At 39.9% G+C, this 17,438-nt stretch overlaps 1 protein-coding gene across 2 annotated transcripts; it reads left to right on the top strand.

Moving 5' to 3' along the window:
• The first annotated feature begins 5,855 nt into the window (after positions 1–5,855).
• txlnba (taxilin beta a) lies at positions 5,856–15,569 on the top strand. Of its 2 annotated transcripts, none has more exons than XM_006793460.2 (11): positions 5,856–5,998; positions 8,383–8,611; positions 8,736–8,817; positions 9,536–9,621; positions 9,729–9,899; positions 10,169–10,363; positions 10,629–10,748; positions 11,505–11,579; positions 12,192–12,284; positions 12,580–12,675; positions 13,949–15,569. In XM_006793460.2, the coding sequence occupies exons 2-11, from the start codon at positions 8,399–8,401 to the stop codon at positions 15,200–15,202; spliced, it is 2,385 nt and encodes a 794-aa protein (XP_006793523.2). In that variant the 5' UTR covers positions 5,856–5,998; positions 8,383–8,398; the 3' UTR covers positions 15,203–15,569. The 2 variants fall into 2 exon arrangements, with proteins under 2 accessions (XP_006793523.2, XP_006793524.2); XM_006793461.2 differs by lacking the exon at positions 11,505–11,579 and adding an exon at positions 11,381–11,455.
• Positions 15,570–17,438: the final 1,869 nt, after the last annotated feature.

Genomic DNA, 17,438 nt, shown 5'->3' with positions numbered 1-17,438 from the left:
CCTGTTTTACTTTGACAGTCTCTCGTCCGTGTGTGTTATGTTGTGTTTGCTCTTTTCCCTGTCTCATTATTATTAGTAGTATCAGCTGTGTTCCCTGTGTGCTCCTACGTCCCTCGTTAGCCTTCTGTGTTTTTATGTCAGAGTCTCCCTTAGTTCCATGTCATGTCATCCCTCATACTACTGTTCCGTTTGCCAACCTGTCTGTTAGTTTTTGCTTTCGCAGTTTAGCTAGTTTTCTGTTCTGTCTGCAATCCCGCAATAAAGCAGTGTGTTTTGAGTTCACTTTGCCTCCGTGAGTCCAGCTCTGGGGTCCACCATGTCCTGCCTGCCTTCACACAGCCATGACACTGTACTTTTAAATTGTGTCTTAAAACCCATCTATTCAGAATTGCAAACCCTTCATCATGATTCTAAGTTTAGTTTTACCTTGTTTAGCTTTTATACTGTAATTCTTGTTTTTATTTTCCTTTACCTTTTTTTTATGTTGTTGACCTAATGTAAGTTCTTTTAAGCACCCCCAAGGGTCTTTAAAGATGCCTATAAATAAAATGTATTATTATTATTAGTTTATTAAGTGTGTACATATTTATTAGATCTGCTTGCACTTTGTTTCTTTGATTTATAGTGTACATTTTATGTATTACATTACATTTATTATTTATTAAAATAATTTGCACTACTCTTCTGCACAATGTCAGTTTTACTTTTACTGTTTTAACTAGCTTCATTGTTATTTGTTTTTTAATCACTGTTGAACATGTAAAATGTTTGCACAATATCACAGTACAAATTCCTATATATTTAATTCAATTTTATTTATATGGCGCCAAATCACAACAACAGTCGCCTCAAGGCGCTTTATATTGCAAGGTAAATCCTACAATTATACATATACAGAAAAACCATAGAAATCAAATGACCCCTCTGAGCAAGCACTTTGACAACAGTGAGAAGGAAAACCTCTCTTTTAACAGGAAGAAACCTCTGGCAGAACCAGGCTCAGGGAGGGGCGGCCATCTGCAAGCTGCGACCGGTTGGGGTGAGATATATCTGTGGTAAAAACACTTTTACAACAAATAAACAAAATAGTTGGCTATAGATAGCAAATATAGCAAATCCATCCTCTTCCTACAGATAACTTATATATTAAAATAAGTTTCTCAAAAATTCAAGCAGTCCAATCCAATATGCTCACTCACCTTCACTCATATCCACTGGGGTCCAAAGGCAGGGAAGACAGGCTGGGGGTACAGGAAGTCTGTACGAAGAAGGTTGTTAGCACTAAATAATCACAAGGAAAGAAGCCAGAGCTACACTGACACTTGTTAGCACAACGATCCAGCGAAGAAGCAGAGCCTCCTGCCATCTTAAGTAGTCTGAGGAGTCTGAATTTTCACGATGAGAAGCCAGTGTATGATTACGTGGATGAGCAACACGTGCGTGTAGAAGGTAGGTTCAGAGTTGGGGAGCTTGGTCCAACTCCTCCCTGGTGAACGAGGTGAGGTCAAAATCACACAACACATCCTTCAGACCTTGAGAACCAATTGACAATTGTTGTTTTATTGAACTCCCTGCATTATAGGTCAAACTTGTAATAGGTAAACATTAATTTCGTGGATATCACTTCTGTGACATTGGGTTGCTCTCCAGCGGACAAGAACGTCCACATACCAGGTGTTAATGGCACATCTTAAACAGTGACTGGTCTGTAATCACACTTGGATCATTACTGTGTGATGTTTATGTTTGTTTTTTGTTGTATATATGTATGGTTTTATTAATTATAACGTTTTGAGTGACCTCACCTGGGACTACAGGTGTAAATAAGCAGTTTTCCTATAATCTGGCATGTTTACACTTTACATGTTTGGTATATTGTTGTTTATTAAAAGGTGCTATCCCTGTTAAATGTGTTATGTTTTGCTTTTCTTTCTTTTTTTTAAAGAGAGACATTTTTTCCTGTTTGTGTGATACTGCTGCTGATAAACTTTACATTCATTTTCATTTTTTTAAGTATTAACAAGCTGTTTTCCATTTTGGGAAGGATAAGTTCACACACTGGTCAAATATTCACACATTTCTCAAAAAATCACATTTAGACTTCTGTCTTTAACTTAGTCCTGGAGAGATTTTGGTTAATTTATTTTCCTATGTTCATTCGTCTTTTATTGGCCTCCCATCCGCCCACATTTCCAGGGTTGGCAGGATACTGAGCAATGCGATTCTGTGAAGTACTGAGCTAGTGAGGTGGTCACTTTGCTATTTCAAGTGTTATAGTATTTAAAATGTTATATAAAATGAATCTTTAAAAACCTGAATGTGAAAGTTCGCTCTGTTTGGTTTGTAGTATCTGAGGTTAGGTAACTAAATGGTGCCTTCAATTATAGATCCATTATTTGTTATTTTCTCACTTATTAAATCACTTACAATGAGACTCCAATGTGAGGATGTCTGTTAAATGAGAAAATGAAGGGAAAAATGATGTAGACATTCAAATTAAGTGAAAAATGGAATTAAGTGAAACATTGAGCTAGCTCTTTGATGGAGGAAAACATGCAGTCAGTCAGGAGAGCTTTATTTTAGAGTGTCGGACATCCTATGCCAGGGAAGCATCATTCATTTATTTGGAAATAAAATCACAGAACCACAGAGGGTTCAGAGGGACATTTACTTTGAGACAAGATCAGAGCCAAAAGCCTGTCAGAGAGTCGCTGATGGGTTAATACCTCCATGCTCGGTGCCAGACATGTTTTACGCAGGAAACAAAACTCATTTTCTCTTCAAAGTAAAAGTTGGAACCATTTCATGTCTTGGGTCTTCCTTTTGGAGAATCTCTCGCTGTAGTTCAGATGGGCTTTCTCCATCTGTGCACCTTGAAATAGGCCACAATTAGTAAAAACATTGAGTTCTGACAGCAAAAAGTAAAAATCAGACAAAGCTTCAAAGGTTTATCAGTCAGCAGCTACTGTGTGCCCAAGAGATGTTCTGCAGTGGTGCACTGTGTGGTGTAGAGAAACAGGAAACAGTTCAGTGCATTTAGGTATCAACTGTAATAAATTATTGATTTAAAAACAAAGGAAGGTTGTGTTCAAGGTGTTGGATACTGAAAGGACAGATTTAGCAGGGCAGCTTCAAAGAATGATTCAGGCCGCCTGACATATTTCTTATTAATGCATTTGTAGCCCTGTTGGTCGGCTGACTTTAAGGAGAAAACAGCAATAGTTGTGAAAATGGCTCGTACCTCTGTCTTATGTTAGTCTTTAGTAATAGAGACAAATTTAAGGGCAGCTGTGGCTCAGTATGATCCCAGTCTCATCTGGCCAAAGTGCCCCCAATACGGCTGTGTGTGTGTGTGTGTGTGTGTGTGTGTGTGTGTGTGTGTGTGTGTGTGTGTGTGTGTAAGGTAAATGGGGACAGTCACTCTCATCTTTTATGTCAGAAATGAGTGCAGAAATGGATGTGTGACGATTAAAGAAAACCCCTCTTACCAGAATTTTCTAAGGACTTGTGAGGACTTTATGTCTTCGCAAGGAAAGCAGGTCCACACTGTACCCACAGAGGGCCATAATGTCCATGTGAAAACAGATTTATGTCCCCACAACATGTAATACAAACACACAAACGAACACACACACAGTGCTGTTTAATGGAGTTCCCTGAAGCAGCCTGGTGGCTCATTGCTGCCATCGGCTGGTCAACTACAGAATACTCACTTACTGTAATATTTACTTATATACAGTATATTTCTATATATCCTGTCATATTTTCGGCATGGTGGCATTACTCAAAGCGCCTGTCTGTCACTCGTCTTCTGTATTTAAACTTCTTTTTCCAGTGTGGTAATTAGTTTCCTTTTTCTGTTAAATAATGTTGTCATTGATTTCTCTTTGGTTGTTATTTACAGTTTTCCAATACCATAAGCCAAAAAATGGAAAGATTTATGATTAAGTACATAAAATAAAAAAATTACTTTGCATGTAAAGAAAACAAAATACTAAATGGAAAGATGTAAGCTTTAACTTACGTAATGTAAACTTAATCCAGTGTCATCCTCTTTATTATAAATCATCTTGTCTTTCATTAAAAAGTACTTTTGTCATTGCTGGATCTAACAGAATTGGTCCTAGCACTGAACCCCGTGGAACTCCATAATTAACCTTAATGTGTGACAAGGACTCTCCATTTACTTTAACAAATTGGAGTCTATTAGATAGATATGATACAAACCACTGTAGCGCAGTACCTGTGATACCTACAGCGTGCTCTAATCGTTCTAATAGGATATTATGATCAACAACATTCAAAAATTTTTATTTGTCACATGTGTAGTCATTAAAGTGCAAGACATTATAGACAATAAACAATAAGTAAATTCAAATTAAAAATCTAAAAATGTACATTGTGTGAATGGAATGATAAAGGGCTTCGTGCCACATAGCACAGCGATGTATTGACAGAGCAATCCAAGAGACAAACAGAGTGACTAGAGTGACCACAGTAATATAAACAGTAGTGAAGCAGCATGATCAGTGTAGCAATGTGTGATGTAATAATAAATCAGATATGATATGAAATAAGACTGGGAAAGTTCTGGAATGTGACAAGAACATGATATAAGGTCCTGTTTCAGTCACTTATGGTGATGCTATGAGGGGAGGGGGGGCACATTCAGATTTAGGACTCGGACAGCATGAGGATTGAAGCTTTTTGACCTGCTGTTTTTGACCTGCTAGTGTGGATGTCATGGTCTCCGTGCCTGCCCAGCCGGCCCCACAAGGCTACATGTGTTTGTATTCTCTCTCTCTCTCTCTTCTCTCTGCCTGGGCAGAGCTCACTGCGGGCTCCCACCCTTGGCCCACACACCTGTACACGATTAGCTGTCATTACTTGTCCACTATTTGAGGTTGGGACACAGATCTTCTCATTAGTGGTCCTCTCAGCTTCCGAGAATTTGTGCTTAAGTGTTTTGTGACTTGCGAGTAACTTCTTTCTCCTGTGTAATAGTTTTCCTCCCTGGACCTGTGACCTTCCTGCAGTGTGATCGTGTGTGAGTTTGGGCGTGACGACGAGAGCGAGTGTGAGAGAGTTTCCCCTTGGACGTTTAGAGCCCTAGACTTCCCCCCCTTCACTGTATTTATTGTGCACTGGTGTTGTAAATAAACTGTGTTTGGAGACGTCAACCTGCTCTGCACTTGAGTCCCTGCTATTAGTCGTGACAATGGAACCTTCTGCCTGATTGCAGAAGTTTAAACAGTATCGAACGCTGCACTGAGGTCTAGCAGGACAAGCACAGAGATGAGTCCACTGTCAGAGGCCATTAGAAGATCATTTGTAACCTTCACTAAAGCTGTTTCTGTGCTTTGATGTGCTCTGAAACCTGACTGAAACTATTAGAATAAGATAATCTGTTAGGTGTTTGAAAACTACTCTTTCAAGAAGTTTTGAGATTAAAGGAAGGTTGGAGATTAGAAACACCAAGACAATACTCATTCATAGTCTCCAGTAACAGTGTTTTGTGTGTGTGATTGTATTGAATTGCCTTCCGCTGTTGTAGCTGAAATGTCCTAAACACCACTTGTTACTGTGCTGATTGTGTTAAAGACTGTGAGTCTGAGTCTGATGATTCCTTTGACCCAACGTCATCATTACTGTTAGTTTCTTTTCTGATCCATTTCAAATTCACTTCTGCTTTTTTTAAAAACACATTTAGCCTAAAAAATTTTAAGACCCAGGAGTTTTTAGGTGACCTGTGAATATTGGTGATGAAGTTATTTCTAAAATCACAAAAGACTCTCGGGAACCCACCCACCCCCAGCAGAATGTGTCCCCTTATCCACAGTCGCAGCACACTCTGGTGCAGTCACCGGCGTGTCCCTGAGCTGATCCTCTCATGTTATTTTGGGGGTCAGCTGTCCCGTGAACAGGACCCTCCTCCTCCTCCCGTTCTTCTTCCGTCTGTTGCTGTCTCTTCTTCACCTCCTTCACTCTGCTGATCCTGGTAAGACCTTTTCATTCCTCCCTTCCTCAGAAATCTTACTTACATGTGTTCACCGTTCTTACTACTGCATTTGGGTGCACTTCCACAAGTGGACTACTTTGTGGAACAAACTGGAAATGTATTTTTCCTCCTGTTTCAGGCATAAATGGGGCCTGATGGTCATTTTTAAAGATGGAAAAAATGTTATTGCTGCTATGTTTTCATTTTAATAAATAACTTTAACGTACAACATGGAAAAGACATGAAGAGCTTTGTAATGGCAGCCATGACACAATAAAGGGCTGTGCCACTGTCAGTGTGTCTATATTCAGCCCTTCAGCACTTTCATGACTGGAATATAATAAAATACCTGCATTTGAAGAAAGCAGTGTCTTATTCTTTAAGGATCATTTTGATAATTCAGTACAGTGAAAAATGTGATATATGTGATAATTTTAAAGGTGCCTTGTGCCTCCTTTTACTTCAGTTTAGTTGGTGGACTGTTCACTTTGTCACATGTAAACAATTACTAATGTTTTGGCCTTGCTTTTGCTGTTTTTGGTTGTCTACACCTTTCTGCAGTTACCTGGTTTTTCCAAAGGTTTTCTGTTTGGCTGTTCTGGCTCATTCTGACAGTAATGTCTTTCTTTTAGTTTTGCAAATGGATCATTTTATTTTGGAGGCATAAAGTGAGGTCAGGTGTAGGATCATTTGTCCAAAACTAAGAATGTCCTTAAAAAACACAAACAAGAAACAAGCGTAACATTGATATTTTAAGATTTAGCTGATGATCAAGAACAAAGAATGCAGTTATTCAAAGTCCAGATTATGTTCATGTGGTTTTTCCATCATCCAGCTCGAGCACAGTCATCAAGTAAAAACATTACCATGAGCAGTTTATTTAGTCGTGGTCAACAGCTTGTGATTCAGGGGGAGGGGCTGTGATTGGTTGTGTAATATAGAGGGGAGGAGCTTAGTGTATTTTTGCAGTGGGGCTGCAAAACAGTGGAAACATTCAAGCAGACAAACAAAACAAACAAACAAAAAAACAAGTTTATAATAATGTTTAGCCTTAAAATCTGTGACTGTATGCCTGGAACCATATTTGGATGCTCTAAGAATAGATGAGACTACAACAGCTGTAGCCTGTGTGAGTGTGTGTGTGGATGGGGGAGGGCAGAGTTGGCTATCTCACTGTGATGGCTAATTTTAACTTGACAGATATAATAACGGTGGCAGCCGTCATGTTGCAACAGAGCTATGTGGACACACACAGAGGAAGAGGCGGTGAGCTCGATGACGCCTGATGGGAAAATAATAAAGTAATGTTGGTCGCTGATTAAAGGTTCCTTCCCCTCACTGTACATGGCAGGTTTATTAGCTGCAAAGACATCAACAAACCTACCGTGAAGTCACCAGTCGATTTATTGATTAGACAAACTGTAAATCTTTACATTTTATAGATTCTGGGTTTTAATATGTTGGGTTTTTTCATGGAACCATATTCACATTGTCAGTTTTTTTTTTTTTGGACACATTTTAGAGATAAAAGTGAATGGATGATGGAAAATTAAAGAAATGTAATGAAACACAACACAACCTTATAACTTATAGACTCCTAGTTCTTGGAACATCTGTTCCAAGAAAGACTTTTGGAGTCTGAGCTTGTTTCCTTTAATAGTTGTACTTTCTCTTTTGACTTGTACCCTAAACTGAAGCTTACCGGAGACCGGAGACAGTACAAGACATGCATGTATCTTCCTGGTCAGAAAAAAGAAGCCAGTGCTGATGTGCTTAAAGTGAGATTGGATATAGCTGTGGTTGCAAAAACACTTTCGGTCTACAGAAGACTGTTCAGAAAAGGCTTTTTGATTTGATCTCTGCAAACATTTTCCTCCTGAGTCTAATAAAAAGTAGTTGTGACGCTGCTGTGATCTGTCACAGCTATCAGTGAGCTAAATTTAAAGTGACAGCTGCCAGATACTTTACATTGGATTAGCATGTGCTAAACAATGGAAAGCATGTTTGTAGTTGGTGTGAGCTGTTTATGAGCTGTATAGTTGTTAAAGTTTTTCAGGAGATTTTTCAAACTCACTGACCTCCAAACTTAAACTTGTACATTTTTAAAGAATAGAACCACAGCGTAATCCTTCTGTTACACTTGAATCAGAACATACCTCCCACATCTAAATGCGCAGCTTTCAGAAACAATTGCTAGACCATCTGATTTTGTCATATAGCTCAATTAAATATTAAAGGGTATATGAATAGAGTGAAATCAAAGTTTTTTTACATGCTGCAGTTTGAATGAGTGACGTCTAACAGTTAAGTTTTACTTCGTCTTGTTAGGTTCTCTGTAAATCTCTGTATCAGCCTGCTAAAAAAAAAAAATCCATGTGCATTAGTTCCAGAAAACTGACAATGGAGACGTCGGTGGAAGCAGCTGAGGTGTTGGTGCCTCCCACATCTGACAAGGCGTCTTCACTGGAGCCTGAGAGCAGTGAGGGTGAGACGGCAGGTGCAGCTTGCTCCGCCTCCTCTCCTGACAATCCGGACTCTGTGGAGCAGTTCAGTCAACGGCTGGATGACATCATCCACATGTATAGCTCCGCAGCTGGCGTCCTCGACAAACAGGTTTTAAAAGTTAACAACACCTGCTCCTTGATGTCTGGCTGCTGGTGATGTGTGCCGAACAAATGTAAAAAACAAAACAAAAACAAAAACAAAAAAACAATGTTTTATACTGTTTTGGATGTAGAGTGGGGTGGAGGCAGAGGTGGAAAAGGTGAAGGAGGAGGCAAAAGATGACATCACAAGTACCATGGACACAGGTGACACAGGTGAGGCAGCCAGAGAGCAGGATGGTTTTATTCCTTTACCCATTTCCCAATAAATACTGCAACCATCCAACCATCAGTCAACCCCACAAAAACCCGAATGAATCTAAAATGTATCTGCATGTGGACTTTAGTAAACTTTGTATTCTGGAAAGTTTTAATGCTGAAGTTTTGTTTCTGATTCAACAAGTTTTTGGTGCTTTTGAGCTGATCGCACTGACAGGTGTCAGATACAGTCTTATTAGCCCCAAAATAGAAACAATTTTTAACCAATGCACCTTAAAAGAACTGAACTCTAAAATGAAACTTATATATTGTTGCAATATTATCCTGCTCATGCTGAGGATGAACTGCATTTACTTATTTATTATTTACTCTATTAACTCTTAGCCTAGTTTATATGCAAGTTACTTGAGCTTTTATCTTCTTTTTTATCTTGCACTTTTAATACTTTGTACCACTGACAGGAGTCTGATTCTTTTTTTATTTAGCTTATAGCGCCTTTGATGTGAGCAGCAACAACTTTTCTTTAGAAAAATTAAATTTAAAAAGCCAGAAACATGAGAGGGTGAACCATCTCATTATTAATACAAAGTATAATTAATTTTTTTTAAAAAAGCAAAGCAAAATTGTTTTTGTCATAGCAAATGAAAGCTTAAATAATGAACACTATATCCTGGGTATATTATCAAAATGCTAGAAACTGTATTCCTCTCTGCAGAGGCCTCTCTCATCATGCAGGCCCTGAATGAACTCTCTTCTCCAGAGGAGAAACTGGAAGCTCTGGTCAGGAAGTATGCTGAGCTGGTAAGGAAGCAGCTGAAGTTTTTAGTGTTGCTTGCTGGAAGTATTTATACTGTTTCTGGCACTGCGTCTTTAAAATTCATAGAAAGTGCCTCTCCTTGTGTTCGCAGGCGGCCGTGCGGCGCTGCGATGTGCAGAAGTTGAGTGCTCTGCAGCAGAAGTTGTCGGTCGTGCTGGAGGAGCGGCAGCAGCTGCAGGCTGAGTATCGCAGCAGCATCGCAGCTCGCAGCAAACTGGAGAGTCTGTGCAGAGAGCAGCAGTCATTCTACAATGTTCTGAGGGTGTGGAGGATGTTTGCATTTACTTTGGCACAGCAGGAGAAACTATTGAGACATAAATTTTAATCCAATTTCACGATAAGCACAAACCGTATAAAAACGCGATTTAAACATCTCAGTGTTTTGTAGTTAGTTAGATGGTGGCTATTATCTGCAAGAACTGATTCACTTGTACAGGAAGAAGGAAAGTTGAAGCCTGACAGAACTCTGTTTCTTTCACCTTCCCCATCTTCCATTCACTTCTCCCCGACTGCCACCGCTACCTCCTCCAGGAGGAGACTCTGCAGCGCTGCAAGGAGGACGAGGAGAAGAGAACAGAGATCACCACCCACTTCCAGAGCATGCTCGGTGAGATCCAGAGCCAGATTGAGCTGCACAGCGCAAGAAATGAGAAGCTGTGCCGTGAAAACGTCAACCTGACCGACAAGTTGGAAAACCTCATGACCCAGTGTGAACGGAGGGAGGAGGTGAGAGGTCATAGGTCAACATTACACATTAAAATGTATTTTCAGATATCTTTGAATAAAAAACAAAACTTTAGAGTTACTTCAGATGAGTTTTTTCTTTTTGATTCATTGGTAAATTGATCCATTGATCCACCCATCCATTCTCTTTAGCTTATCCAATTGAGAGTCGCAGGGGGGCTGGAGCCTTTACCCAGCTTTCATAGGACGAAATGCTTGAGAAAATGATATGAAGGTAAATTCTTTCCTGTTCTCCTCCTTCCTGCAGAGTTTGGAGAAGATCAACAAGCATCGTGACCTGCAGCAGAAACTGATTGAAGCCAAACTGCAGCAGGCCAACGCTCTGCTGACCGAAGCTGAGGAGAAACACAAAAGAGAGAAGGAATACGTGAGTGTGCCATTGCTTCCATTGTAACCAGTGAAGAAATAAAGGATACGCGTTTGTCCCATCATTCTGAGAATTCACCCAGAGCTCTCCAGATATCACTTATGTCAGTTTATCTACATGTAAACAAACTTTGGCATGTCAATTCTAAAAGGTCATATCAATGAATATCATTAATGGTATTATATGTCTGTTTTTAAAATTCCATTTAAACATATTTAATGTGACTTCAGCACAGCAGTCTTATTGCAACATATTCTCATCTCCGTGTGTCAGCTGCTCCAGTTTGGTCAGATGTTTCCTTTTACATAAGCGATGCACTGACACTGGCAAAATTATCCACCAAGACTTTAATGATCTCATTTTTCTCAAGGTTCTGGGAAAACTGGTGATTTGAAATAAATGGTGCTTCTTTTTTTTTTTTACCAGTAACCCTACAAGCTGGAAAGTAATGAGTTGGGTGTCACAGACCCATCTCACTAATGCAATAACCACGACACTTTGTGCATAAAGGCTTTGACGGTCAGGGGATGAGAACGGGCTGCTTCTTGTTAGCTTGATAATCAAGATGAATTTTCTCTAAATCTGTTTTGAAGGCCATGCAGATTAACTGTATACTGTCTCTGTCACCTTAGTTGCTTAGGGAGGCTATTGACAAAACAAAGAAATGCTTCGCTATGAAGGAGCAGGAGCTGGCCATGAAGAAGAAGGTAAAGAAACGTCTTTAACGTCTGGCTCTGTCTGTTCTCTTCTAACCAGTTACTGGTTCAGGCTGCTGAATGGAAACTGCAGGCTCAGACACTCAGAGAGCAGGGGACTGTCATGCAGGCGCAGGTGAATATTCACTGACTAAACTAACACGCTGACTGCAGGACAGGGAGCCGAGGCTGAGTCAGGGAGATTACTGCAGGTGTCACACAAGACCACCATGAGCTGAATGCACTTATTTTGTGCATGGCGGCTTAAAACTTCTCCACACTGTGAGGAATAATATCAGAAAACTGCTGTTCTCTTTATTAATTATATAAAACAAAAATAATTATTGAATAAGCTATCTGGAAAAGCTGAATTTATTAAAATGCATTTTAAAAAAAACACTTTTACAGAGAAATGCGTATATGTAAGTTTCATTAACATCTTTCCGTCTAGTGCAAATATACTTAGAGTATACTTCGAATACTGGATCTTACTTGAATGTGGAGATTTAGTCTGGGCCTCAAAAATCAATACATGGGAAAAAATGACTGCAGTTAAGTTTAATTTGTTCTAAATTTGTCTAACCAAGATCTGTTTGAGGGTTTTTTGGAGGTTTTCTTGCAGGAGCAGCGAATAAAGCTTAATTTTAGTTTGTCGTCATATTATTTGAATAGAAATTATGAGGGATCTGCTAATATAAACGTATCTGTCTTATGACTCTGACTTATCAGCCTTCCTCTCTAACCACAGCTGACCCTGTATGGTCAGAAGTTTGATGAGTTCCAGGAAACTCTGGCCAAAAGCAATGAAATCTACGTCCGCTTCAAAAAGGAGATGGAAAATGTGAGTTTTGACCTGTGTGTGTGTGTGTGTGTGTGTGTGTGTGTGTGTGTGTGTGTGTGTGTGTGTGTGTGTGTGTGTGCGCGTGTGTGTGTGTAAGGTAAATGGGGACAGTCACTCTCATCTTTTATGTCAGACACAATGAGTGCAGAAATGAATGTGTGACGATTAAAGAAAACCCCTCTTACCAGAATTTTTGTTGCTCTAACACGTTTTTTTTACTTTGGATGGATCTGACACAAGTCTGATTCGTAGCTTTTATTTTATTTTGTGGTTGTTGTTTTTTTTGGTTTTTTAGATGTCAGACAAGATGAAGAAAGTGGAGAAAGAGTCCAATCTGTGGAAGACGAGGTTTGAGAACTGCAACAAGGCTTTGACTGATATGATTGAAGAGGTAAATGTTTACGATGCTCTAGCTGGAGAATTTACTCACAATTGGAGAGAGACACCTACAGGCCTTGGTTAATCTTTTTTGAATCCATGTGGTGCCAGTGCCTTATCGATAAAAACATGATTGTTCAAATTTGTACAAATTTTTTGGCCCCAGCATGGGAACGAATAATTGCTGGATTCATGTATAGTATTTCCTTAGATTCCTTTACTCTTTTTTTTTACTCAGTGGTCAATGAGTAGACACTCCTCCAATTTATTAGCTGATTCCTAGGCTGTCAGATTTAGTTCCACAGTATAGGTGCCTGCAAATCCATGAATTAAATTCCATTTTATTTATACAGCATCAAATCACAACAACAGTCGCCTCAAGATGCTTTATATTTTAAGGTAGACCCTACAATAATGCATACAGAAGAAAACCCAACAATAACATGACCCCCTATGAGCAAGAACTCTGGCGACAGTGGGAAGAAAAAAAATTATCTTTAAACAGGAAGAAACCTCCAGCAGAGCCAGGCTCAGGGAGGGGCGGCCATCTACCACGACCGGTTGCAAAGAGAGAAGGAAGACAGGATAAAAGACATGCTGTGAAAGAGAGCCAGAGATTAATAACAACTGATTCAGTGCAGAGAGGTCTATTAACACATAGTGAGTGAAGAACACCCAGTGCATCATGGGACTCACCCAACAGCCCACACCTATTGCAGGCATAACTAAGCGAGGATTCAGGGTCACCTGATCCCGCCCTAACTATATGCTTTGGAGAAAGTTTGAAGCCTAACAGTAGAGATAGCGTCTGTGTCCTGAATCCAAACTGGAGGCTGGTTCCACGGAAGAGGGGCCTGAAAACTGAAGGCTCTGCCTCCCATCTACTGAATCTGGTTAGATAGCACATTTCTAAGATTTTCAGGGCAGAGTACAATAACCTCAATTTTATCTGAATTTAGAAGCAGAAAGTTGGAGATCATGAAATAATCCCATCTATAAATGTAAATATTTAGAGAACTGTTTTCATGGGTCCAACATATTAGCTGATAAAAAAAAAAAAGATAGATACAATCAAACTGACTGATCCAGCAGACAAGCTAATCCATTTTCCAATTGGTCCTGGTACAAACGGGGTCTTGGGTCATGTTGCACCAGTGACTTAATTTAGATGATGACAGCAAAGCATCACCAAACCAAAGATCTTTAGCGATTCATAAATGCCCTACTCTAACAGCATTTTATGGTGTCATCTTGTCTAATTTTCTTCATCCCTTCTTGTTCTTCAGAGAACAGAGAAAGGTAGAGAGTACGATCTGTTCGTCCTGAAGATTCAGAAGCTGGAGAAGCTTTGCCGTGCCCTCCAGGATGAAAGGAAAGTGCTCTATGACAAAATCAAGGATGTTCGCTACTCTAATGCCAACATTCAAACAAAGGTCTTTGGCATCTCCAACCTCAATAACAAGCCTGAGGGTGCTGACGAATCTGCCCTACTTACCCCTGATGAGATGCAGGAAATCGAGGAGGAGGACCCGGTTCTGACAGAGGGCATGTCCCGCCTGAAGGAGGAGCAGACCAAGCTGCAAGAGTTTGCTGCCTCCCTGTTGACGACAACTGTTGACAATGAGGAAGAGGAAAATAATGAGTTAGACCTTGAAGAAGATTTAGTTTCATCTGCATTTTTCCATTTCAAAGCAAAACCTCAAGTCAAAGAGGGTCTGGATTCAGTCCCTGAGCAGGTGGAAGATGCAAAGTCAAAAGCATCAGATTCAGAGCTGCCACAGCCAGTGAAGGTGGAGGAGGTTCTAGATCAGGTTGTGCCTACTGCAGAAGCCACAACCACTCAGAAGACAACTTTAGAAACAGCATTAGATCCAAATACAGAGGCGATAAAGGTTCAGACACAAGTTGAGGCTGAAGAGGCGCACCAAGCGGAGCCAGACGCAGAGATCCAGCATACAGTCACACCTGTTCCAAAACCAGAACCAGAACGAGCAAAAGCTGAAATAGGAATGGAGGCAATGAAGGCTGAGGTCCTGGAGGAGACCAGTGAGATCACACCAGGGGCACCAGTGAAAGATGAGAAAGACCAGCAGCAGTCCATTGAAGCTACATCAGCATCAGACCCTGAGAAAGCCAAGTTTGATCCACAAACAGACGCAATAAAGGCTGAGATCCAGGAGGAGTCCAGTGAGGGCAAACTACAAGTGGCTCCGCAAGATGATAAGGATCAGCAACAGCCATCTGAATCTCTACTAACACCAGAGACTGAGAAAACTAGGGCCTCTCCAGCAATGGATGCCGAAGAAATGAAGGCCGAGCTCAAGGAGGAGACCAGTGAGGTCAAGCCAATGGTGCTTCTACAAGACGAGAAGGATCAGCAGCAGATAGCCGAACCTGTTCAGGTGCCAGAAGCAGTCTTAAAACCCTCAGAGTCAGCCTCGTCTTCTGTGAACACTAAATCAGCTCCATCCTCTGACGCAGACCCCAAGAAAGAGGTCCTGAAGAAAAAGAAGAAGAAGAGTGGCAAGAATGCCAGCTAAAGTTACAGTGTGTGGGTGTGTGTGTGCTGTTATTTGGTGTTAATATGTACTTTTGCAATTAATTAATTTAAATGGTAGTATCAGCTAAAGTGTTCTCTTCACAGTTATTCAGTCTCACCAAACATCAACAAATGTATTTTACAGTTTGTTAGAATAAAGATTTAATTAGGCCTGACATGTTGACCGATGGGTCTTCATGAGTGGAATATTTTCTGGTAACTAACTGCAATGAAAAGCTAAAAGTGCCTTATGTAAGGCAAGGAAAATATAGCCGCTGGCTGGAGGACAGTAAAAGGTATCTAAAGTATCTCCTAACCAAAGAGTACTGTGTGCTAAAATGACTCGAATAATAAAAAAGATAATCTGACATTTCTCTGGTCTCATTTACTTTACCTTTATGAAAGTCTTTATCCTTTTAAAGCTTCAGTATCAGCTGTCATATCTTGTTCTATAGCCACAGTGTACATCTTATGAGTCTGTAAATCTATGGTACATGCGAGAAGGCATTTTGTCCATTATTTGGCCACTGCAGGGTTAGTATTTAAATTTCCATCTAGGAGAATTGCCTCTTTTTTTTCTTTTTTGCTTCATACTGAGTATTTTTTTCTTCATCTTTCTTAAAATATACACCTTTGTTTGTTGAGATTTATGGATGGTGGAGGGTCATAAGTGGATTTGAACTCAAATAAAGGGCATGTTTTGTCTCATTGACAATGAACCCCACACGGTATGTCAATAGACTGGGGCAGGAGGCATCGACTTTATAACCAAAAACCAAGTTATTGCAGAAGTTGTTGCAGAATTTTACCTTCTAACGTTTGCTTTACAAAAAAAACTGGAGCTTTTCCCAAATCTCACCAAAGAGCATCTGAAAATGAACATAAAATAAAAACCTGAATAATAACGTCAAAAATTAAGGGACCCCAGTGTGATGCAGAATCCATCTTATGGGTGAAAACCTCTAATCCTGGTCAGGTGCACACTAAAAAATTACACTACATAGGTAACACTGTGTGATGATGTGATATTAAGAGGTCCTCACAAAGCATGACTGCTTTTCAGCACAGGAGTGCCAGACTGCTGTTTGAAATGAGAAACAAACTGCTTACTATTGTGTCAAAGTGTGGTTTGTTTGGACCCACCCATCCCCCATGACATCCACCCTGCAGTGCAACTGTCTCTGCAACTGTTGCTGATTAAAATAATGCTCGAAGTAATAAAGTTTTTATACAAACAGCCCCATGAGGTTTGTTTTTAAATAAAACACACACACGTGCTCCAAATATGGTCCTTTATTTAAAAAAAACACAGCAACAAAAATGTAATTTTGAGAGAAATGTTTCCACTTGTGCAGCTGGAAAAGCATAGTTCAGGCTAAAACACCAGACTTAACCGTAAAATCAGCCTTTATGTCCCCATTTTAGCAGGTACAGCTTCCTGCACTGAGAAACATTCAGTAATACACTTCTGCAGTTGCAGTGCTTCAAAAATATTCAGATGTGAAAGGTTATACATGTCTTAATATAATCAGAATGCAGTTTAGAGTTACAGCCAGTAGATGGAGACAGAGGTCTTCAAATTCTTAATTCAAGAAAAGAATATTGAAAAAAGAAAATCAGTACTACAGGTGATGTTTTTACTTTACATAGTGTAACTGTGTGATTATGTAACTATGAATACATTTAAATTAGTCCAGTTATTCGATATGGTAAATGGACTGATTCTTATATAGCGCTTTTCTACTCTCTCGGAGCACTCAAAGCGCTCTATACAACATGCCACATTCACCCAATCACACACATTCTCACAAGCACTTAGTGCTATCTAATTACATTCACACACATTCATACTCCGATGGACGCATCGGAGAGCAACTTGGGGTTGCAATCTTGCCCAAGGATACTTGACATGCAGACTGGAGGAGCAAAGGATCGAACCACCAACCTTCCGATCAGTAGGTGACCTGCTCTACCTCCTGAGCTACAGCCACCCCATATTTACTTGAGGGTCCAAATACATTTCTACAGATGTTTATTGAGAGACATTTCCGGCAGATATATGTCCTTTTCTCTACAAAACGAGTTAAATTCTGTGCTGTGGGCTGAACAATCATTATTTATCCTTCTGAGCATGAGTTCAATAATAGGTGGTTCAAATGTTCATGCAAAGCTTTTGACTTGATCTAAAGTGACTTCAATCAAATTTGATAATGGAGTAATTGAAATGCTTTAAACAT

This window comes from Neolamprologus brichardi, chromosome 15, assembly GCF_056152115.1.
Source record: "Neolamprologus brichardi isolate AB-2024 chromosome 15, ASM5615211v1, whole genome shotgun sequence".
NCBI lineage: Eukaryota > Metazoa > Chordata > Actinopteri > Cichliformes > Cichlidae > Neolamprologus > Neolamprologus brichardi.
This window is presented reverse-complemented; position numbering and strand designations above follow the sequence as displayed.

Coding starts and splice junctions, on each gene's coding strand:
- txlnba (XM_006793460.2), top strand. CDS start 8,399: ATGGAGACGTCGGTGGAAGCAGCTGAGGTGTTGGTGCCTCCCACATCT. Junction 11,580..12,191: donor GGACTGTCATGCAGGCGCAG/GTGAATATTCAC, acceptor CTCTAACCACAG/CTGACCCTGTATGGTCAGAA. Junction 12,676..13,948: donor TGACTGATATGATTGAAGAG/GTAAATGTTTAC, acceptor CTTGTTCTTCAG/AGAACAGAGAAAGGTAGAGA.